Source organism: Otolemur garnettii, unplaced genomic scaffold (assembly GCF_000181295.1).
Source record: "Otolemur garnettii isolate 467f Iridium unplaced genomic scaffold, OtoGar3 scaffold00126, whole genome shotgun sequence".
Lineage (NCBI taxonomy): Eukaryota > Metazoa > Chordata > Mammalia > Primates > Galagidae > Otolemur > Otolemur garnettii.
In genome coordinates, this window is record NW_003852521.1 from 2,685,214 (window position 1) to 2,709,355 (window position 24,142).

The following is a 24,142-nucleotide window of genomic DNA, read 5'->3' on the forward strand; positions in this document are numbered from 1 at the left end:
CTGGTTGTGGTGGTGTTGTGCCAACCTCTCCCCTCTTCTGGTTGTGGTGGTGTTGTGCCAACCTCTCCCCTCTTCTGGTTGTGATGGTGTTGTGCCAACCTCTCCCCTCTCCTGGTGTGGTGGTGTTGTGCCAACCTCTCCCCTCTCCTGGTAGTGGTGGTGTTGATATCCAGTAAGTGACATGTGGGATGCCTTCTTTTACTACACCTTGCTGCTTCCAACTGTCCTGCCCACTATCCGCCAAGAAAGGCCAAGTCCAGAGACTCATCTGCCTTTTTTCACACCACATTTTATGTCTTAGAATGTGATGCAGCACACGAGGTTGATGCCAAGTCCCACAAAACCATATGCAAGTTTTAACAGTCATAACAACCCAGCTATGTAAAATCCTGGTTTTCAAATCCAAGCCTTGTTTATTCTTGCCCTTTTTTAGAAAGTGCAAGTTCATTTTCTGGCTTATGGGAGATCTTTAAGAGGTCCGCATTTGCCCACACTGTCAACTCCCAACCCAAGCTCCAGGGATGGAACTTCTGTCCACTCCTGTCTTCCCCGGAGCTGGCTCTTGCAAAGCCTTTGCATATGCTGTTTCTTTGCTCAGAAAACTCTTTGTCCCATGCCCTGAGGTCTTTCTCCTACTCCATACTGTCAATCTTACTCCTCCTCACAGCACAAAGTTTAGTTTAGGTAGTTTTCTTCCAGCTGGACTTATCCTCTGACCTGAATTTGACCACCTCTACCCTTAGAGGGCGTTTGGCCCTGATTCCACGGTTGATATTCACACAGATTGCAGACTACACCTTTCTTGTTAACATACTTACCCTCTTTGTCAGACTTGATGTTTTCCGTAACTGATTATATTAATCTCTGTAGGGCAAACCATAGGTGTGTCTTCAGTACCTGACTGAAGTGTCTGGCACTGAATAGGCACTCAATTAATGGTTGTTAGTTTCATAAATACATGAGAATTAGGGGTCATTGGCACTTACCTTGCCCATGGGAATTTTGAGAGGTGGAATCATAAAGAAGGAATGTTTTTATAGGAAATAATTTTCTAGTAAAGGGATTTCCACCTGTATTTTTAATAAATAGAGATTGGAGAGTCCAGGTGTGATGGCTCACACCTGTAATTCTATACTCTGGGAGGCTGAGGTGGGAGAATTGTTTGAGCTCAGGAGTTCAAAATCAGTCTGAGGACAGTGAGATCTTGTCTTTGCTGAAAATAGAAAAATTGGCCAGGTGTTGTGGCAGGCTCTTGCCCTCCCAGCTACTCGGGAAGCTGAGGCAGCAGGATCACCTGAGCCCAGGAATCTGAGGTTGCTGTGAGCAAGGCTAAGGCCACAGCACTCTAGCTCAAGTGAGTCTCTGTCTCAAAACAAAACAAAACAGAACCAATAGAGGAGAAAGAACAATTTTGATGTTTGTTGGAAAGGCCTTATGATCCCAAAAGGTCCCACATAGCTGCTTCCTTTCTGCTGATGTGTTACTAGGACTTTGGCAACAGGGGTAGGGTGGGATGGGCATTCTAGTCTAGGGACTAATGTGAACAAAGGAATGAAATTACACACGAGCTGTGTCAACCTTCCGTGTTAGGCATTATATTGAATTTTCATAATAACTAAGCGAGATAGATTTTATTATTCTCATTTTTCAAGTGAGTTTACTGAAGCTCAGGGAATTTAAGTAACTTCTTCCGAGTCTCATAAAGAGTAAATGGCAGATCTGGGATTAAATGCAAGATTCTCCAGCAGGCACCCAAACCAAGCATCTTCCCCTGGCCTTCCTGGCCTCTCTTTTGGAGGCGACCCAGCGCTTCAGACATTTGGTAGTAGAATGTGGATTTGATCCAGTGGGTAGTAGGGAACCACTGCATATTCTTGAGCTGGAAAATGATCTAGTGAAATTGGCATGGGAAAAATATTAACCTAGCAGCAATAAATCGGATGTCCTGGAGGATGCGAGCTCTTTCAGAAAGCCTGTTAGGAGGTAGTGGGAAAATGCAGGCATTCAGACCTGAACTCTTGATCTGGAGCACTAACCGTTGGAATTTTGGATGTGCTATGCTAATGAGAAAGGGCAAGGTATGAAGAGGGCTTGGATACAGGACACAAAAAAATTGAGCCTAAAATAAGAATAATTTTAAGTTTCACTGGAATCCCTGAATGGGGAGACTGGGAAAATGCTATGGAAATTGAGCAAGAATTTGTGACAAACAAACGTGGAATTTCATTTTGACTCTTTGTTACTTTTCCGGATTATTTTAGTTTTGTACCTCATTTCTTTGTATAAAATCATTAGAAACTTGTGTTTTTTAGTTTCTACTGATTGTACCATTTATGCTGATGCCCTTGCCTCAGCAGTACAAGGGAGCTCTGAGCCCCGGGGGCCTCCTCAAGAAAAAGTGAATCATCCGCCCATTCATTTCATCAACTCACGCAGACCGAGGAGGTCTGTAGGTTAGCATCCGGTTTAGTGCCTACCGTGCTGACCTTTCAGTTACGGATCCAATCTGCTTGGCGCAAACGTGACCACATCTCTCCTTGACTGTCTGAACGGCTCTGTCTGTCTGAGGATTCAAGTTATCTGTGTCATGTATTTTCCATCTTTAGCTGCACAGGCACTGCCTGCGTATTTTGGAAGAGCTTAGATTTGGAAGAGATTTCTTGAAATCAGTTTTATGAGAATCTCTATAGCAAAGACCTCATCAATTTTTAGCTTCAGCTGAATTTTCCTTTGTAGAAAATGTTACTTCAAAGTCATAAGACGACTTCATTTCTCTTTTCGGGAGACAACTGTTCTGAAAGGTTCGGTAAATAGCGAGTACCTTTATTTCAGCTTAAGAAAAATCAAGAATGTTAATTCTCCCTGGGAAAAAGACATCAAGTCCTCTGTACCTCTCATCAGTAAACATCTTATAACGTATGTTTCGGAAAAAATGTCTGAATGGGTTGCTTATAGATTGGAAAAAATTCTATAAGAATTAATGATACTTTAGTCGTAGCTTATCATATATATAGTTTTCTTTTTCCAGCTACCATGTAAGCACCCAGGTCCTGCCTGATTTTAACGGTGTTTCTGGATCCTAGAAGTGGTAGATACAGGGTAGGCACCGATATTTTTTAAGGGATTAAATGTTGTGTTACTTAATTATTGATTGGTTAAATATGTCAGCTAAACATGTCGACCACCCAAATGTTCCCTGAGTTCTATCAAAATGAGAATTGTGGGCTTCTAATTAATTTGAACTCTGCCTTCATCGTCTTTGGGACACACTGAGAGCCAACAGCCAGCCTATGAGAGGATCCCAAACTGAATATCAATGTTACAAAATGCTTCTTTGGTGAAGACAATTCAAACCAATTGCTGAAATTGATGAACATTTTGTTCCTAGAATTTGTAGCAGAAGGGACAATGAGGTGAAATATTAATGTCTAAACAGAGAATTATGATGTATTAGCAGCTGTAAGTGACCAGTTTACCTCAAGATGATGACTCATAGATCAAAGGGGTAAAAACGTTAGTTCAACTCCCGCCTGGAAACTGGAATATAGGAGCGACTGATGTCTGTTTTGAATTATGGTACTCCTGACAGTATATTTTCACATATGTGGAAAAGATTTTTAAAATGGCTGTTTGGTTTAATTTATTTACTGACTACAATGTTATCACTGTGTTCTAATATTTATTTTTGTTTTAAATCCCTGAATATATTTCTTTTTCTCCTTCTTCCCTCTCACCCTTCCTTCTTTCTTTCTTTTTGTAGATGGGGTGGGCTGGTCTGGCTCTATTGCCCAGGCTAGAGTGCAGTGGCACAATCATAGCTCACTATAGCTTTAAACACTAGGGCTCAAGCAAGCCTCCTGCCTCAGCCTCCTAAGTAGCTGCCACTACAGACATGTGCCACAGCACCTGACTCGATCCCTGAATGTATTTGTACAACAGTGGTTCCCCTGTCATAGCTTTACAGTCAGGTCATCTCTATTAATAATGACTTGATGTTGCTAATGCCATGTGATATGGGAGCGATTGCTTATTTTACCAATAGTGTTTTCTTTTCAATTCTTTCCAAACCTTTCACAATTAGTTGTGAAACACTAAGAGCTCTGAAATGCTTGGTTTCTTTTGTCTTGTTCTCAGCAGACAGTGACACACTTGGGTATTGCTGATTTGGAAGATGACAGTGTTAGTGACATAGCTTGGGGTGTATTAGAGGATAGTCCTCTTAGCATTTTTTTTTTGTACAGATGGGATCTTGCTTTGCTCAGGCTGGTCTCAAACTCCTGAGCTCAAGCAATCCACCTGCCTTGGCCTCCCAGAGTACTGGGATTACAGGCGTGAGCCATGGCGCTCAACCTGCATACATTTTCTTTATTTTTCTTTCTTTTTTGTTTCTTATTAAATCATAGCTGTGTACATTAATGCAATCATGGGGTACAGTGTGGGGTTTTATATACAATTTGAAATATTTTCATCAAACTGGTTAACATAACCTTCATGTCATTTTCTTAGTTATTGTGTTAAGACATTTATATTCTCCTTTTAGAAAGATTCACTTGTACCCTTGTAAGATAAACCATAGGTGGAGGGAGGGTAATTGGAGGGATCACCTCTATGCTTTATCTTACATTTTCTTATAAGTGAACGTTCACCATGAACACTATCTCTACATAATTCAAAGATACGTTGAGAAGATCAAGTATAGCTAAAAGCAATGTTACAAAATCAAAGACATGCACCCAAAGAGAAGCAATTTTATGTATGCTTCAGAGGAAATGTGCTTGCCTAGGATGTGACTAGGATGTAGAAGAATTGGGCTAAGGATTTTTGGACACCAGAAATCTTTCTTATGATGAAATGGCTTATCCTGCGTTGGAGAATCTAAAAATGCACCTACTGTAAAAACATACTTTGTGCAAAGGATGATTTCAAGCCATGAGATGGGAGAATGGATATGAAACACTGGTCTTCGTTGCTACTGTCAGGCCTGCCTGGGAGGAAGCGTTCAGGTTGTGGTGACTATGTGGGCACATTTCCCAGGTGTGAAAATGAGAAGTGACCCATGGGATGAGCTGAACTTTTGGTTAGACTTGCCCGAGAAGTCTTTATTTGAATATTTAACATCCCGGAGCCAGCTCTTTTAAGGGCCAGGTCCCAGCTGCCTCCGCAGACAAGCTAACGGAAAAAATTCACCTGTCACCGTGCTGCTGTTCTAATCTTCGGAGAGCACGCTTCAGGTACATTTCAACAGGGAGCCACGCACTGGAAATTTTATATGAAATTGATTTTTTTTAAGGAGTTACAATTTAGGGAGACATGTTTGAAACAATGTCTTAAGAAAAGGCACTAAGAGATGGCATGCTGAAGAAGAAGATGTCCTGGGCTCAGATGCCACAGCCACGTGACAGCCTCAGGCAAATTCCCAGCTCTTTCTTGGCCTCCCCTTCCTCATCTGTGAGCTAGAAAGGGGACCAGGTGGCTTTTAGCTGTGACAGAGACCGTGCTCATGACAGCATCTTCCTGCCTGATGCTTCCATACTTTGTTTTTGTTTTTGCACTTCACAGTTAGCTGTTTCTAATGCTTAATACTCTGTACAACCCCCCCCCCAAACAACAAAAAACCCCACGCGAATGAATCCTCACAACGCCCCTGTGAGGTAGGTAGGCAATTATTAGTCTCCCATTTTATGGATGGGGAAACTGAGGCAGCAAGGTGAGGTGATCCGCTAGTGGTCCCAGCACAGCTGAATGTCAGGGCTAACCATGAGAACACAAAGGATCCCTCCCAGGTCAGCCCTGACCTCTGACTCCTCATCTAGACCTTGTCTGCAAAGGAATTAAAACTTTTAATACAAGCAAAAATAAAAGTAAAAACAATAACAAACCTGAAACATGTAGTGAACAGACATACAGTAGTTCTGCAAAAGAATCCAGCCATTACTGGGCAGATGTGAGTAACTCAGACCTCTTTTCCCCCTTTTCAAATATCATGACCAGTGACCATATCCATCGTTTTTCTGCAGAAGTGCATGTGCCCAACCAGGGAGAGGCTCCCCTGGCCCCACTGAGCCAGGAAAGGGGGAGCAGCCTCCTCACTGTTCTGCTCCCAGCTGGAAGAGCCGAGAGGCTCAACTCAAAGGCAGCACTTCTCTGCTACTGTCCGAGCAGCCTTCCCACTGTGTGGACAGAGTGGATGCCAGCATTTCTAGCTCAGCACGGTCTGACCCTTTCTGCACCCACTGAGAGGTGGCTCAAAGAGCCTCACCAAGGATGGCCTGAGTCCAGGTGACCCCCTCACACCAGTCTTGGCCCACTCTTGCACACTCCATTGTCTATGAGGCAACCCAGCAACTGCCCTTGATCTAGCACTCTTTGGGGGGTTCTGCTAAAGCAGGGTGGAGGTACTGGGCCATCCTGGGCTGCTGAGGCAGGGGTGGGGGAGCGGAGGGACCTGCACCCTCAGGTTTGGGTCCCCTGAGTACCTTCCATCCAGATTCACAGACAGAGAACAGCTCTCTTCCACTGCGCAGCACCTGCCTTCTGGAAACCCTCTTCTCCCCAAGAGAAACTCCCTGATAGTTCCGGCTACTTGGGAAACCGCCACCACCCTGCTAGCTACAGGGCAGGGGCAGAGGAAAGGAAGAAGAGGCAAGGGGCTTGCCCAGACCTACCAGGCCACACAGATTGGTCCTTTAGAGTAATACATTCACCCGGAATTTACTTCCATGCTTTGAATCTTAGAAAACTTACTGTGGTAAATGCATTTTATCTTTTACTGACAAATGGTGAGTTCAGGGTAGTAGTTTTAAAATTATTTTTAAATTTTGAAAGAAGTTTAAAGAGGCAATGAAATAAGCACAGAGTTTACTTTCTTAACCATTTTAAAGATGGTTCAGTGGCATCAAGGACATTCACACTGTTGTGAAGCTGTCGCCACCATCCATCCCCAGAACTCTTTTCATTTTGCAAAACTGAGATTCTTTGCCCTTTAAACAAAAAACACCTCCCTGTTTTTCCCCTGTTAGTCCCTGGCAGCTCCGTTCTGCTTTCTGGCTTTATGAATGTGACTCCTCTAGGTCCCCCATGTAATTGTCCTTTTGTGACTGACTTATTTCCCTCAGCACAATACTTTAAGGCTCATCCACGTTGCGGCAGGTCTCAGTGTCCTTTCTGTTCCATCATATGTGCATACCATGTTTTGCTGGAGTGGCCTCATTTGCTGGTGGACTTTGAGTTGCTTCCACCTTTTGGCTATTGTGAATAACGCTGCTATGAGCATAAAAAATCTCTTCTTGAGATTCTGTGTTCAATTCTTTTGGATGTATAACCAAAGGCAGAATGTCTGGATCATATGGTAATTCTATTTTAAATTTTTTGAGAACTTAACCAAACTATTTTCCATTCTGAGCAACCGTGTACAAGGGTTCCACTTTCCCCACAACCTGACTGGCATTTGTTATTTTCTGTTTTTTTTTTTTGTTTGTTTGTTTGTTTTTTTTGTTTTCTTCCTGTTCTGGCCATCCCGATGAGTGAGAAGAGCTGTCTCACTGTGACTTTGATTTACCTTCCCCTAACGATCAGTCACCTTGAGTGTCTTTTCTCTGTGCTTAATGGACATTTAGGGGAGAACCCTCTTTTGTCCAATTTTGAATCGGCTTTGTTGTTGAATAGTGTCTTAAAAATATTTGTGGTGTGTAGAGATCTGAAATTTTCTAAAGCATTTAAAGACTGAATATGCATTGTGTGAAAGCAAGATTATGCATTATATTGACTGTGATTTTAAAAAATAAGCCTTATTTTTGTTACTCTTAAATCTCAAGCTTTGAAAGGAAAGACACCCGATTGTAAGTTTTCTTAAATGGTTTTCCTTTATTCTACCGTGACTCTGCAATAACCATGAACAGTAGATAGATGTTATTAGATAGCAAGAGCTATAATTTATTCTGTAATTTTGAGTCTTAGTAGAAATTCTTCCCATCCACTCAACTTCTTTTCTTCTTATTTATTTTTTTCTTACTTTTCTTTGATTTTTGCTATGCTGCTGAGGACACCAGGCCATCTACATGAAAACCATAGCATCTCTGGAGAGTTTAAGGCTTTAACGCTTCTGAAAGAACAGGGCACGGATGAGGCTGGATGGGACAGACCGTGAATGGCCCTGCGTGTGCAGGCTTGTATGTAGTGCTGAGCTTTTACACCAGACACAACCATAAGACAAAATCCCTTTACGTTGTGAGGTTTTTATCTTAATTGGTTTTTAAAATGACATTTCAGGAAGCAATGACTATCTTTGTATGTCAGAGTCCCTGAAAGTTCATTAGTAAGTCATTTCACTTCAAATATGATTCCCTTAGTGAGGGAATAGAATGTATGTGAGAATGACCAGGTGGGAGGCCGGCCTCGTCTTGGTCACCACTTACACAGGGCCTTATGTGACAGTGCGGGTGGTTTTTAGGAGGCACCATGGTGCTGAGCAGTTGGGCTGCTTGTGGGCACCACGCACAGGAATGTTTTCTGTGAGGGTCACGTCACCTTGGTTTACATTTCCGAGAAGCAGATCCTGAGAAGAGGATTTGGGTATAAGTAGTTTCTTAGGGAAGTGACTCAGGAAATACCTGGAAAGGAAGTAGGTAGGGAAGTGAGAGGGGACTCAAAGTTAGCTAATTACGCTCCCCAGCAAGCAGAGCGTGACTGTGGGTGACTGACACTTAACCCTGCTGGGCTTTCTGGGAGGGCCAGTGAAGAACATGGGCCCCGGAGTTTTCATATCAAGGGGCAAGGGATTTGGTATGGAAACTGTGGGTAGAACTATCCCCCATCCCATCAGTCAATGGTCGAGAGCTCATTGTGGGGCCAGTGATCCCTGAGCACCTCTGCACAGGTAGAAATGAGGAGTAGAGGAGCCAGAGGGGCCTTCCTGCAGAGATGCAGGTGCTGGCCATCGGAGGTCTGGTCGCCTGCCCCAGTGGTAAGGAGCAGGGCGTGTGGCAGGGTCACCAGCAGCATCTGGTACGAGTGGTCTCCTTTCTCCAGAGCCCTTTCCTCTCCCATTTGGGAGCCTCAGAACCATCACAATTCACATGATAACAGTTTTGTCTATTTTTATAATTAATGCCAAGAACCTCTGGGTTCTGTAAGAAATGGGAACTTTCTGTTTATTATCCCCAAACATTTGCCAAATGTCATCTAGAATATCTATTTCTAGACATTTGTAAGAAGACAGATTCTCTGGGTCAGAGTCTAATTTTATTCATGGGGTAATCTTAGATAAGTTCAAATGCAACGATATTTTAACAAATGCATACCCCACACAGTATATGAAGAATATAGTAAACGTGCTAGCATTGTTGCTCTCCAAAGAATTAAAAAGTTTTTTCCCAATGATTAATCTGATGCAAAGAAGACCAGGAAGACAGAGAGAGGTGAGACACCAAATCGCTATCCAGATGGCTCTGCTGAGGAGGACGCTGCCAACAGCTTATTTTACATGAGTTTTTCTTTCTGGGTTTATTTTTTTCTTTTGTTTTCCTTTCACTCCTTTTCCTGATTTCCTGGGAATTAGCAATAATAAAATCTTAATTTTTAAAATACTTTTAACAATTTTACAAAATTAAGAACAAGATTAATATTATAACAATATTATATTCTAATATTCAAATGCAAAAATAAGTCTTCATTGCGTTGGTGTTGTTTACATTTATGTTAATTCTATTTAGCCTCGAGAGGCTGCTTCTATGTGTTTTTTCCACTGTGAAGACACTAGCTCAGAGAAGTTAAGTGCTCAGTCTAAGGTCACACAGTCAGTGGCTGGCATCAAAATATCCTGATTCCAAATCCGGGCTCTTTGTGGCATTCCAGGCGTCCACTGGAGATTCTCCTGTTCTCCTGTGTCATCTCCTGGGATTATCTGAGCCATGCAGAAGTTCTTCAGCCTCATGAGTAGAATTGTTTAACTGATTACTGGGGCCTGGTCTGAGTTCTGCCACTTTATTAATACCACAAGACGTTCCCATTTAGAACAGCAGTCTGGGTTGGTGTTCTAGGTAAAGAGCTGATCCGTTTCTCCTGTTCCAGCACCCCGCGAGAGATCAGTTCCCTTCTCCTGGCTGTGATAACAGTGTTCCCTCACTGGCCTGGGCTTAGTACTTAATAGCCATTAGCTCCTGTTAGATGTCACTCAAGGTTATATTTCTTTAAATGATTTCAAGCACTCTCACTTCAAGGCATGCTATTTATATCTAGAAGAAAAAGAAAAAAAAAAGTAAAAAAAGATTTTTGCTTCCCGAGCAGTGCTTTGTCTGAGTCTGATGCTAATAAGTGTGGCTTTCCGTAATAGTGATACGTGCAGAGTGCAGATTGCCTTGGTGTGCTAATCTTCAGTTTTCCTCTTCTGAAAGGAGAGGGAGGTGAGTTGCCGTGTCATGGGCACTACTTTACGGAGAAGAGGAGGAGGAAAGCTTTAGCATCCGTGCAAGTTTTAAGGGGAGGAGCGGAGGGAAAATTACCCAAACTATCTTAACAACATCACTGCTTAGAATGTATGGCGCAGACTGTGACTGATCAAGGTCTCTGAGGTTTCTTAGAGTATTTTGGGGTGGGGTTATGTCGCCATGTTTACATTCCACGAGGTGCATTTATTTCTATTTGTTTTTAATTTTAGGAGTTGTCTTTAAAAACATTTTTAAAAAACATCCAATTCCAAAGTCAAGACTATGTGACAGGTTATGACCAGATAAGTCTCACTCACGTCTTTAGTCTCTACCCTTTTCTGTCCTTGCCATTTTCTATTTCTTTTCAGTTTATTTTTCGTTTCGTTCCATAAATACAGGCAAATGTGTACATTGAGTCATCGCCTGCACGCCTTTTCTTACAGCGAATCCGCGTGCTCCGCCTGTGGTCCTGCCCTTCCTTCTCTCTCACGGTGTCCTTTGCTCTGCAGGTACACACATCTTTTTTCACTGTGAGTGCGGAGACCTCAGTTTATGCAGCTGTCTCCTGAGGGTAGACATTTGAATTCTTCATGATCCTCAGTAAATGCAAAGAGCGCTAAAGGCGTATCCCTTTACACATATTCTCCAAGGTTTACTTAGGCCAGACCCCAGAAGTGGGATTTCTGGGTCACAGGGTAAACGCCTTTTTTGCTAGTTACTGCTCAGTCTCTTTCCAGTGAGTTCCACTTGCATCCTCACCAGCAGTGCAGGTGGGTGACTGTTCCTCTGCAGAACTAGAACTTGAACAAGTAGTTTTATTTTATCTTGGCTTCAATCTCAGTTTACTTTTAACTTGTATTTTAGTGGGTAAAATGCAGGTTGTCTCTGGTGGTCACAGTCTGTGTATACCAGGAATTGGCAAATATTCCAAGTTGGTGTGGCAATGAGCAACTCAACTTGGCTCAGTTTAGAATTTGTGTTTTCAACATGTTGGGGACTTCGGGGCAGAACTGAGCAAACAATAGATTTATTTAGAGAAATGGAGAGTTTTGCAAATTCTCTTGAGTCTGATATTCAATGGGTAACCTCTCTTAGATTTTCTTTATTTCAAGAATTTCAAGTTCATGTTCACTTATAAAGACAAAAGTATATGACAAAGAAATCTTTATTTTTTAAACTAGTTTTCTCTCTAATTTAAGCTTATAATTATTTTAAGACCTGTAATTTATTTAATAACAGGTTTTAGGGGAAAAATGTTACAATGAAAATATACATAGATTCTAAGGTGCCTTTTGATTTAAGAATTACTGAACTGTAAAACAATCAGATTTTAGAATCAAGGAAATATGGCTTTATTGAAAATAGCGATATAATTATACTTTTTATTTTTTAATCAAGAAATATGTAACGATTCCTATGTTACTGTTCATTTGGTTATGGTTTGGTTTGCTTCGACCGACTTTGTAATACATGTCACTCTCTTTTCTCTAGGTCTTAAGAAGTCATGTTTTTCTATTTTGAGAGGTACTCATCATTATGGCAATGAAGACTTATTTTTGCATTTTAATATTAGAATATAATGTCTTGTTATTAATTTTGTAAAAGGCTTTTTAAAAGAGCAATTTTAGATTCATACAAAAATTGAGAAGAAGGTACGGAGACTTTTCATACCCTCGTCCCGACACATGCACAGCCTCCCCCACTATCAACATCTCCACCAGGTGGGATGCTTGTGATACTTGATGAACCTACATTGACATCTCATTATCCACTGGAGTCCTTAGTTCACCTCACAATTCACTTCCAGTGTTGTATATTCTATGGGTTTGGATAAAGGTGTGAAGATGTGTATTCACCATGATAAAAATACAGAGTATTTTCACTGCCCTAAAAAGCCTCTGTGCAGTATTATTTCAACATTAAAATTTAATGTTCCATTTTAATTTTTAAAGTGTCTCTAGTGTGGCAAATTTCATATAAAATATTGATTTTCCAAAATTCCTGTAGTTGAACTTCAGCCATGGAGTTTTAGAAAAATGAACCAAATTTTGTGTCTAAAGTTTGAGCAGATCATGTTGAGATAATGGGATTGTTGGAAGCTTCATATTTCACCCTCTTCCAAGTCTCACTGGTAGCCAGGAGGGATTTTATTTATAGATTGTTATTCCCAAACTTTCCCTGCATCTCAGATTTTGAAAATAGCATCATTGGGGGTACATTTCAGAGAATTTACTTTATTCAAATTTAGAGTTCAATAATTTTTGGTGAATTTACCAAGTGATGCAATTATCATAATAAATCAATTTCAGATAATTTTTGATCATATTAGTAAGATCCCTCCTGCCCCTTTGGAGTTAATCAATGCCCTCTAACCCTAGGCAACAAAATCATATAGTAATATGTGGTCCCTTGTGTCTCACTTTCACTTAGGAGAACGTTTTCAAGGCTCATCCATGTTGTAGCTGGTGTTAGTGGGTTTGCTTCTTCTAATTATTAAATTGTATTCCATTGTATAACTATGCCACACTATTTATCCGTTGATGGACATTTAGGTTGGTTCCAGTTTGGGCCTATAATGCCACTATAAATATTTGCATGCTAATCTTTTCATGGGCCTATGCTTTTATTTTTCTTGGGAAGGTACCTAGGAGTGGAATCGCTGGATAATTCTATGGTGTTATACAATAATAATTATGGTATTATATAATAATAATTATACGTTTATATTTTCTAGAAACTGACAAACGGTTTTCCAAAGTGGCTTCTGCATCTTATTTTAACACTTTATTGTCAAAGGAAAATATACTGTTCCTCTCCTTCATTCATTCCCAAACTTATTATTCTACATGTATTGAATGCCTACCTCGTGCATAAATAATGCCTATAAATGCCACAATTCTTTTCTTCATGGTACTCACAGACAAATGACCAGATAACTAAATATAGTAAGAGAGATACTGAGGTTCGGTAAGGGAAGCTGAGCCCTGGTGCTGGGGGCCAATTGGGAGGGTACCTACTCCAGGCTTGCGGAGCAGGCATGCAGAATGTTTTGGAGAAGGACATACCTAAGTGGAATCCTGGAAATATGTCAGAGGGAATGACATAGGAATGGCATTATGGGTCAGGGAGCAACAGACACCTTGCCCTGCTCTCTCTCTGGAACCCTCTACTTGGATCAGCTTTGGTTTGTTCCACAGCAGCTGTCCCCGACAACACACTATATACTTCAGGTGGGCATGTGTTGATCTTACTGTGCCTTTTTCCTTTGAGCGGAGACCTTTATGTATTTACTGCTATAACTTTGCCTGATGCAGAGAAGGGCCTCAATAAATATTTGTTGAACGTGTAAACCCTTGTAGGTAAATGAGATCACAGTGTTAAGGAACATTCAAACACTGCCTAGGTGATTTATGACATTAGCAGCCTGGACTTTTTCCTCCCAAGTTTTAACACTAATAGTTTTGATAAAAATGTGTATTGAGTGCTGCCTAATGACAGCAATCGTGCAAGACACTCCACTGAGACAAACTACATCTGAGGTGCTGGGAAAAGTGGGTGATCTGGGTTATGAGGAGGAAGACACCTGAGACCATAGAACATCAGTGGACAAGGGGACAGTAGCGTGTTGCTTCCTAATTTAAGACTAGATTTGGTGAAACGAGTTTACCGAAGAATGATTTGAGATCTCTGGCAAGATAAGAAGATTTTCATTACAGTAGATGTGGAGGGAGGTTTTCAGGTACCAGTACAGAACTTTCAGGTAACTTTTTAGAAAGTTAGGAACCATGGAAGAGGAAGGTTATCCTTCAAGTCAGTTATTTTAGTTAGTGGAACAGGTAACAAGGGATCTGAGAGGAGTTTGAGGAGGAAGAGAAGGAATTGTCATTCCTCCAGGATTTGCCCTCTGTCATTGTCATTTTTGAGGCCTGTTTTGCAGGTCAAATAAGCAAGGACCATTTTTGACACTGTTATCCATGATTTTTAATACAGCTTAAATGTCTTCAGAACAATAATAAAAATGGCTCTGCTTATATAGAGATTTTCTGGGGGAAATATTAAGAGATCTTTACTAAAATGTACTTAGGCCCCAATTTGAAAGAATCTCAGCCATTTTAGTTATGCAGAAAAGGAATCTGCCTAAATAAATATTTATAGCCTGCCTGGTGTAGTGGCCACAGCTGTAATCCTCGCGCTCTGAGAGGCTGAGATGGTCAGATGGCTTGAGCTCAGGAGTTTCAGAGCAGCCTGAGCAAGAGCCAGACCCCTGTCTCTACTAAAAATAGAAAAAACTAACTGGGCGTTGTGGTGGGCACCTATAGTCCCAGCCATTCAGGAAGCTGAGGCAGGAGGATCTCTTGAGTCCAAGAGTTTGAGGTTGCTATGAGCTATGGTGACGCCATGCACTCAACCCCAGGGTGACAGAGTGAGACGCTGTCTCACAAAAAAAAAGATTTATAACTTTATATATGTTTTTCCTAATAAAGTACAATATGATATAAACATATATGTGAGTGTGTATATATATATATATCAGTGGTTCTCAACCTTCCTAATGCCGTGGCCCCTTAATACAGTTCCTGTGGGTCCACAGGTTGAGAACCGCTGATATATATATATTAGCTTGGACAATTAAGTTCGTGAACTTATCCTAGAAAAAGTGCTACATACTTCATTCCTGAATATCACCACAGTCACCTTCGAAGCACTTCCCTTAGCCATCTGGTGACTGCAGTGATGCTCATCAATGAGGTATGTAGCCCTTTTTCTAGGATGAGTTTGTTAACTTCATCATCAGATCTCATATATGTACATTTCACTTTTGTTGACTGAGTTTTGTATTGTCATCTTTGAGATGGGCTTCTTGTACTGGAAATAAATCGTCTAGAGAATAATTCAGATATAATTTGGGTGCCTACATGGGAGTATTGTTTTTACTTTGCTGCAATTTTCCTGTTTGTTTTTGGTTGAGTAGGGTGCAGGGACATTAGAGAAGATAGAACTGTGGAATTAATTACAGCTTGAGCCTAAAGGACCGCCACCCCCTCACCCCCTCTCACCCCCCACCCTCTGCTGAGGCACTTAGCCCTCACTCAAGGGCAAATGGGAACGTGCAGGGTTTTAATTAGAGAGGTGTTATGAAGAATGTTCATTGTACAAAGATTTGCTGTGACTGGGACACTAAATTGGATGGAAGGACAGAATTAGGAGAACAGTTCGGAAGCTTTTTGCAGTAATTCAAGAAAAAGATAGGGGTAAATGGAAGGAGGTGACACATAACGAGTGGACTGAACACCTGTGACAGGTTACTGGAACAACATGGAGTCTCCACATGTGGGTGCTGAGAAGGGAATGGAAGAGTCAGGGAGGTCTCCCAGATTTCCTGTTTTGGCAACCGGATACTGCTCCCTGAAGTAGGGAACACAGGAAAAAGAGGAGCAGGTGTGTTATGGAGCTTGGTGGAGTTTTATGATGAGCTTGGTGGTGGCTTTGTCAGTCGTGGGGAGCCCGTAGAATATCCATGTCAGTAGGAACACTAGGAAGTCAGAAATCTGGGATGGGAGCTTCAGGGTTGAATCCCAGGCTGAGGCTTAGATTTTGGATTTGTGTGTGCAGTGATGCGTGAAACCCCGGGAGTTTCAGTATGATCAGCTGCAGAGAATGTTGGAATGAGAAGGGTCTGTGTTGGGCAGAACTCTGGGAATCCTGACACTTAACAGGCAGGAGAAGGAGACCCACTAGAGAGAGTGATGAGTGGTTGGAGGAAGAAGGGAGCAGCTCTAATAATGTATTGTCAAAACAGCCAAAATAGGAGGGCATTTCCAAAGGGAGGGAGCATCAGTGGTAGAGTTCAGTTAAGTGGAACACAAGTCAGTGGAGTTCACAGTACCTGTGGTGTTTCAGGAACAGTGAGTGTACACCTAGATGGGAGGAGAAAGGAGGGGCAAATGGTGAGTGTAAGTGATTTTTTCTTTTTTAAATCAATTATGGGAATTTACATAGTAATAACTTAGCCCAGTAAGTTTTTTGAAAATTGAGATGAAAACCATGAACAGAAGATCCCCTAACTTAAAGTGAACAATTCAGTGGCATTTAGCACTGTCCCAGTGTTGTGCAATCACCTCCTCTATGTAGTTCCAGAACATTCTTATGGCCTCGAAAGGAGACCCCATGCCCACTAAGCAGTGGCTCCCTGGTCTCCTTTGTGCCTCCCATCCCCTGGCCACCTGTAATCTGTCCTCTGTGGATTTCTTCCTCTGGATATTTTATATTAACTGAACTATACAATATGTGGCCTTTCGTGAATGATTTCCTTCATGTAACGTAATGTTTTCAAGTTTATCTCTTTAGCCTGTTCCAGTACTTACATTCTTTTTTGTGGCTAAATAATATTTCATTGTAGTGATGAAGCCACAATTTGTTTATCCATTCATTTGCTGATGGGCTTTGGGGCTGTTTCTACCTTTTTTGGCTGTGTGAACATGCACGCATATGTATTTATTTCAGTACTTGTTTTCAATTTCTTTGGGTATACAGGTTGAACATCTTTAATTTGAAAATCTGAAATCTAAAATATTCTAAAATCTGGAAATTTTTTGGATATCAACATGATGTTCAAACATCATACACAAAAGAAATGCTCATTGGAACATTTTGGGTGTTGTATATTTGGATTTGGGAAGCCCAATCAGCATGTATATGCAAATGTTCCAAACTCAGAACAGATCCGAAGTCCAAAACACTTCTACTCCCAAACATTTCAGATAAGGAACGCTCAACCTTTGTATTTAGAAGTGGAACTGGTGGAATTTAACATACTTTTTCAAAACCACAACTTTCATATAATGCTAATTGAGAATCCATGGGAAGAATCTTGTTGTTGTTGAGACAGGGTCTCACTCTGTCACCCAAGCTGGAGTGCAGTGGTGTGATCACAGCTCACTGTGGCATCAAACTCCTGGGCTCAAGGGATTCTCCTGCCTCAGTCTTCTAAACACCTGGGACTATAGATGTGAACTACTGCACTGGCTATTTTTTAAACCTTTTGTGAGATTGGGGTCTCGCTATTTCCTAGGCTGGTCTTGAACTCCTGGACTCAAGTGACCCTCCTGCTTTGGCCTCCCAAACTGCTGGGATTATAGATATGAGCCAACATCTCAGGCCAGCATTGTGCATTATACAGAAAGTTGACTTACACAGTCTGTGTTCTTTGTGTAATTTATATTCTCTTAGAGATAGACTTGTTGAAACCACTATCCAGTAATTAAGCAGAACATCTCCGTCTATGTATTATATATTTATTCAGTGTACACACATATGCATATATACTTTAAAGAAGGCAATACTTACTAGAATTGAGTTTTGAGTGTTATCAAAAGAAGACATTTCAAATGAAGAATTTGGATAGATCAAGTCATGTAGGAGACAGAAGATGGGCACAGAGTCGATGTCTCATGGTTTATTTTTTTCTGAAGAAAATAATGAAAGTTGCACTCTAGTTGGCAATAAGGGAAGTAACAGGATGATGAGGTGAACTAAAAGTACCCATGGTATTAATTCAATAGCTAGCCAACTTTTAAAATTAAGATTGTATTTTTGAAATCAATTTTTCCTCATCTCCTGATAACTACTGACTCATTTAGGTTTAATCTTGTGGACTGTATTTTCTACTCAGAAATACCAGTGTAGATGATAGGATTAATTCAATCGCTAGCCAACTTTTAAAATCAAGATGGTATTTTCAAAATCAATTTTTCCTCATCTCCTGATAACCACTAACTCATTTATGTTTAATCTTGTGGACTGTATTTTCTACTCAGAAATACCAGTGTAGATGAAAGGAAGTTGGAGTTCTGGGACAAACACTCTAGCTTCCTTGTGTCTCAGTTAAACTTTATTCATTAAATATGGATTAATAAATTATTAGAGAGGTGGGACAGTGATTACATTGCTATCATATTTTTGATGATTTAAAGTGACATTTACGCCTCAAAAGTATCCTTCCCCAACCTTTTTGGCATGAGGGAAGATAATTTTTTTACTAACTAGACTGGGAATGTGGGTGTTGGGGCGGGGATGGCATTAAGTTCTCATAAAGAGCCTGCATCCTAGACCCCTTGTATGTATAGTTTATGGTAGGGTTCATGCTCCTTTGAGAATCTAATGCCTGCCCTGATCTGCCAGGAGGTGGGGCACAGGTCAGTGATGGGTAAATACTGTGCAGCCTGGTTGCTAACAGGTGGCAGGTGGTACCAGTCTGGTCTGCACCTGAGGGGTTGGGGACACAGCAAAGCATCATTTTCTTCTGTTGTGTTTCTTTCATAGAGATAACTCCTAGAAATTGATCATGGGACTGAGATTCTGCAAGACATAGCTCTAGTTTCATTGCCAAAGCACTGTCTACAGACTTGGGATGGGAAATAATGTTTGTGGAGTGTCCGTTAAGTGTTTTATTTATCTGACCTTGTTTAAATCCTAAAAACCAGGGAGTGGCAGGTCCGTGATAGGAATGGAGTTTGGCTACCTCCAATGTCCACCAAACTAAGAATGCTAATTAGGTTTCATCTATGTGGTGGTTTATCAGAGTGGATGCTGGGGACTCTGATGGGTTAGTTCATATTTTTCATGGAGACAGGAAGAGGGCGTGGGCAGATTCTATGCCTGCTGTTGTTGTCCAATCTTAAGCTATGTCGTGTTCCATCTCTTGGAAGGATCTGGGTGCATTATCAAGAGAATATTAATTTCTCTTGTAAACTGTGTATCTGGGACACATTTGTGGGTAATTCAGGCTGATTCAGGGAGGCAGCTTTTGATTCCCCCTTATCTCATGTGCACTCTCTCTCTTTCATGTGTATAATCTCAATCAACTAAACTCTAGGATTGATGTATTTATTTCTATGTGTGGTATGTATTTGTTTCAGGCAGAGAAAGCTGATGGATTTGTCAACTTGCCTGATTTCACTGTTGAAAGAGCATCTGAATGCAAGAAAAAGCAGTAAGTTTTTTCTCATCCGCCGCAAAACTCTGAGCCATGATAACATCTCTTTTAAATGTTCATCAAGTGATGTGGTGATTTAGATGTGAGTGAAGGAAACTCAATGTCTGAGAATTTTGAACATTTGGGGTTGACACCCAAAATAGTAACAGAAACATTAACCTCTCATTTTCTGGAATTTCATTTTGTGGAGCAGATGGGTTTTAAACCCCCCATGAAACCTTGGCATGGAATGTTGATGACTGTGTCTATGATGGAATCAAAAACAAACTCCCATCCAGGGTTGGCAGAGAGGTCAGATCTCAAGTTTTTGTCCTTGTAAAGAGAAGGATGGATAGTTAACTATGTCTCACCTGCAGATAGGATAGCAAAATCATTTTCTTAGTTCATGGAGATGTCTGAGCACCCTTGGAATTAAATTCTTTGAGATGTCTTAAGCCTGAGAATTATACTCTGTATAATTCAAGAGCAAAAGAGGTATCAATTCAAAATGTCCAGATCAACTCCATCAAGCAAAGTACTTACTCAAATACAATCATATATACAGAAGAATTTCATTTATAGATCTGAAACAAAAGAGATATCAATTCTCTTAAGCCTAAGAATTATGCTCTGTATAATTCAAGTCCAAAAGATTTGAGACCCAACAGGGATCAAAGAAGTTGGCAGCTCATGGTCCTCATTTGAGAGAAAGATAGCTCAGGAAGCCTGTGACCTGCCTAGGGCTCAAGGGACAGCTGGCTCTAAACCCAAGGATCCAGATCCCCACCTGAGTGCTTTTCCTGGTCTTTTGCACATATGTCCTTGTTTACTTTCTTTTAATTATTTCCTCTACCTTTGACATCTTTAGCAGTCTTATCAGAAAGGGACATTTCCTTATTGTCCTATGTTAGTAGTTACAGAAATTGATTATTTACTTCTAAGAAAATTGATGAAGCAGAGCTTGCTTTAAGTCTTCGCCTGTCTGGTGTGTCTGCTCACCTGCAGTGACACACACACTGCTCAGTCTCTGTGGTTTTCCACTGGCTATTTATAAACAGCCTGGCCTGTGCGACAGGACTTCCGGTCTCCGTGGTGAAATGGAAGAGCTTTATTTTCTGTTATCTTCAGCGTTTTATACTTTCCAACTAAAATCGGCCTGACATTTTTCCTTTACTAAAAGAAGGTTCCTTGGATAAGGTTTCTGATGTGTTATCATAGTGTGAAAAAGTTCCAGATCTATAAATGAAATTCTGTATATATGATTGTATTTAAGTACTGTGCTAGATGGAGTTGATCTGGATATTTTGAATTGATACCTCTATTGCTCTAAATTGTAATTTATTGTATCTTTGTGGCAAACCAGTTAGCGAGTGAAAAGAAAGGGGTCTGTCCATATGTTTCCAATGGACCTTACTGGGCAGCTAAGTGTACTATTCTGCGTGTCCTGACACAAACTGACCCTCAGCTCCTCAGTGAAAGAGGAACTAGACAATGGGTATTTAATGTGACTAAATTAGTTTTTGTAAATTTACAAGCAAAGCAGACAAGCTTATAATGCTTCTATTTGACTGATTTGCTTTCAGACCCATCGATGGTGACAAACACTAATTTCTAAATATTTGTGCCTTTTTCCTTTTTAGTGCTTTCAAGGTCAACCATCCACAGATCAAGGCCTTTTATTTTGCAGCCGAGAACATGCAGGAAATGAATGTGTAAGTAGAGGAAATCGGTAAACCCAGCCCTACGGGAGTATACTACCTTGGTCAGGTATTGGAGTTTTAAGCGTGTGTTCATATTGATTATTATTTTGTTTATTTCTGTTACTTTAAGGATTTCTTTAGAGGTTGTAAAGTCTTCTTGCTTCCCTTCTATTGGGAAGCATTTTGGAGAAATGTGCATATCAAAATGGTTATTTTAGGAGGAGGTTATAGACTCTTCTGGGAGAATCCCTGGGCTGAGAAAGAAATAGACAGAAGCCATGATAAGAAAATGTTAAAATGAGGAGGATTCGAAAGTCTTATGTAACTGATCTCTCAGCTTGCTACATGTAAACCGCTCGATGGCATTTCACACGCGCTGTGTTATTATCACGATGATTCACGTATTTCTCACCTCTCTGGGCCCCCTCCTGAACACTTGGCAAAATGTCCATGCTCAGAGAGGATCTAACTTACAATTTGATCTTTAGCTTCCTTTCTGCTTTACTTTGTCTCAATGAGTGGCCTGTATACCTGGGCCACTATCTACTGAACTCAGTCCCTGCTGCGGCTCCAGATTCAGATGTGATCACTTGGGTCAGGTTGTGATAGCCATTGTGATATCCGATCGGTGATAGATTCAGATAGCCATTACTTGGGTCAGGTTGTGTTTAAGCTACTGACCGGAGCAACAGAGGCAGTCCTATTCTCAGGACTCCTGGTGTCTGTTCCCATAACCAGCTGGAGATATGTTTGTGGAACACCTACCCTGTGCCCCAGTGCAGCAGTGCTGTGCAGTAGCAGATAAAAAAACCACACAGAATCTCTCTATTCCTAGAGTTTATGCTGAGTCCATTTTATTCATTCATGATGATTTTCTTACCTGTCTGTCCTATACAATTTTGATTTACCCTCTTGCTCTAGAAAATGAAAGCAGCTGTCTTTCACCAAACATGTGCGCACACACACACACACACCCTTCTTATAGGACAGGTCAGCAGTTCTGCTTGGCTAGAAGCATTGTCATCTGTCCCCTGTGCTCACCTGCCCACCGCAGCCCGTCAGGTGAGGGCAGAACGACTTTGTACCACAGACATTTGGGAAGCCCTGTGTTAGAAAGAACAAGGCAAGGCATCGACCACTGAGTCTCCCAAACAAGTCATTCATTCCACTGGACAAAGAGAGAAATTGTTTCTACCCTCCTTCTAATTTGAGCTTTTTCCCCTAGGTTTTCTTAAGCGTCTGAGAAAAATAATAGCAGGTACATAAAAGGAGAGGATTTAAAAGTCCTCACAGTGGGAGCTCTTTACTCATCTTTCTAACCTGTACTGGTAATGAACTCCTGTGGGGTAGGAGCCCTGCTGCGTAAGTGGCCAGTGGAAGGCTTTATGGTCTTGCCCACCGGTCTTGGAGCCCCACGAGGCTGAGCCATCAGTTAGTCCCGGGTAGGTCCTTTCTGGTCTTTAATGGCGGTGAGACAGTGCTGCTGCCACCCCTCCCCAGTGTCCCCTGTCACTCCTGGCTGCTTCTTTCTAAAAGCTCCCTGCATCTCTGCCTGCCTTCTCTGGCCACATCCCTCCCTCTGGTTCTGTGGCCGGTTCTCTCGAAGTAGCCCTCTCTCCAGCAAGCGGTGGGTGAGACTGAGTTTACCAGCAAGACAATTGTTTCTAAGCATTTTGTTACCTAGTAAATTTCTCCTCCGACACAATCAAATACATTTTTAAACCCGTAAGTGTGAGACCCCTCTGTGGTCATCTGAATCTGTTCTATCTCAGACAGATTTGCTTTCTATGTCACACAGCAGAGTTGATGCAGCTGCCCACCTCCCTTCCTTACCCTCCCAGGGTCTGTCTGCATTTCTAGGCCACTCAGCGGCAGCTTTATGTTCTCCGGTGGCAGACACCTGTCTACTGGCAAGGAGAGCTGCATGACGATTAGCTATAGACACAACACATGTAATGCTCCGGCCTGTTGGTGGTTAGAGCAGCGCCTACCACAGTTATCAAGGCTCATCTTACTGCCTATCTATGCTGTGAAGACTGGTTAATTTTATCTGAAATTCTGTCAGGGGTTCTCTTTCCAGCTTATAAACAAAATGTGCATTGAAATTTAAACTTGAGGTATCTTCACCTTATATTTTTGAATCTGTCAGTGATCTTGACAATTGAAAATCACCCATGTGGACAGTTATGGGTAAATGGCTCATTTTGTCTGTGCCTGAAATATGTCTTATTTCTTACACAGTCAAACTTCTGTAAGTCGACCACCCAGGGGACTGAAACATACTGATCAACATAAGGAACTAGGTCTACTGTACAGGTACATGTGGTGCACGTCCGGTCTACGAGAAGTAGGTCAACTTAAGGAGGTGGTCAAGTAGGAAGGTGGTCAATTATGAAGGTTCTACTGTAATTGTAATATGATTAAGTTTTATTATTTCAAAGATGACTTTTTCTAATAGTAAGCAATGAAATTTCTCCCTCCTCCCACAAAACTATGTAGATGATACTGAGAGATTTATTTTGCAGTAACACCTGAAAAGCTTCCTTTCTTACTGATGTAGCCTGTCTGAGCCAGTACATCATGTGTCTGGATATCATTCAGTGAGATGCAGGGTGTAGGGGAATGGGGGAGGCATTTGGAGTGATGAGTTGTGTTTTAGAAGTTCCCCTCCTTGGGTGACTGCATTTCTGGATGGTGACATTCCTCCCAGGAAAGATGAAGAGAAAGGTAATTAAGTGTAATAGAAACTCCACATGTGCCGCAGTGATTGTCAATTTAAAAGCACAGGGGCAGGACATTAAGGGTAATGAAAGCGTTGGTCTCTAAGCTGAGACGGTGGCTACCTTTCTTGGTGTTTGTGGGGAGAAGGCTCTTGTTTTGCTCATTGATTTCTTAACACTTGTTCTCCTCCAAAACACACACATTAAAACACAACAAACTCCCAGGAAACACCTGTCGTCTTCTTTTATGTAAATAGAAGTCCTTTTGTAAATCCATCTAGCCACAAATAGAAGTTTTCCTCCTGCTAATGGTGTTTAAAAAAC

At 41.3% G+C, this 24,142-nt stretch overlaps 1 protein-coding gene across 4 annotated transcripts in view; it reads left to right on the forward strand.

Annotated features, from left to right (window-relative positions):
- The window catches only part of IPCEF1 (interaction protein for cytohesin exchange factors 1), a 152,629-nt gene that overhangs the window by 86,611 nt on the left and 41,876 nt on the right, over positions 1-24,142 (forward strand). For all 4 annotated transcript variants that reach the window (XM_023517937.1, XM_023517940.1, XM_023517939.1 and 1 more), the window contains 2 exons: positions 19,343-19,416; positions 21,039-21,110. In XM_023517937.1, coding sequence (XP_023373705.1) covers positions 19,343-19,416; positions 21,039-21,110 — 146 coding nt within the window. The remainder of the gene's footprint in view (positions 1-19,342; positions 19,417-21,038; positions 21,111-24,142) is intronic.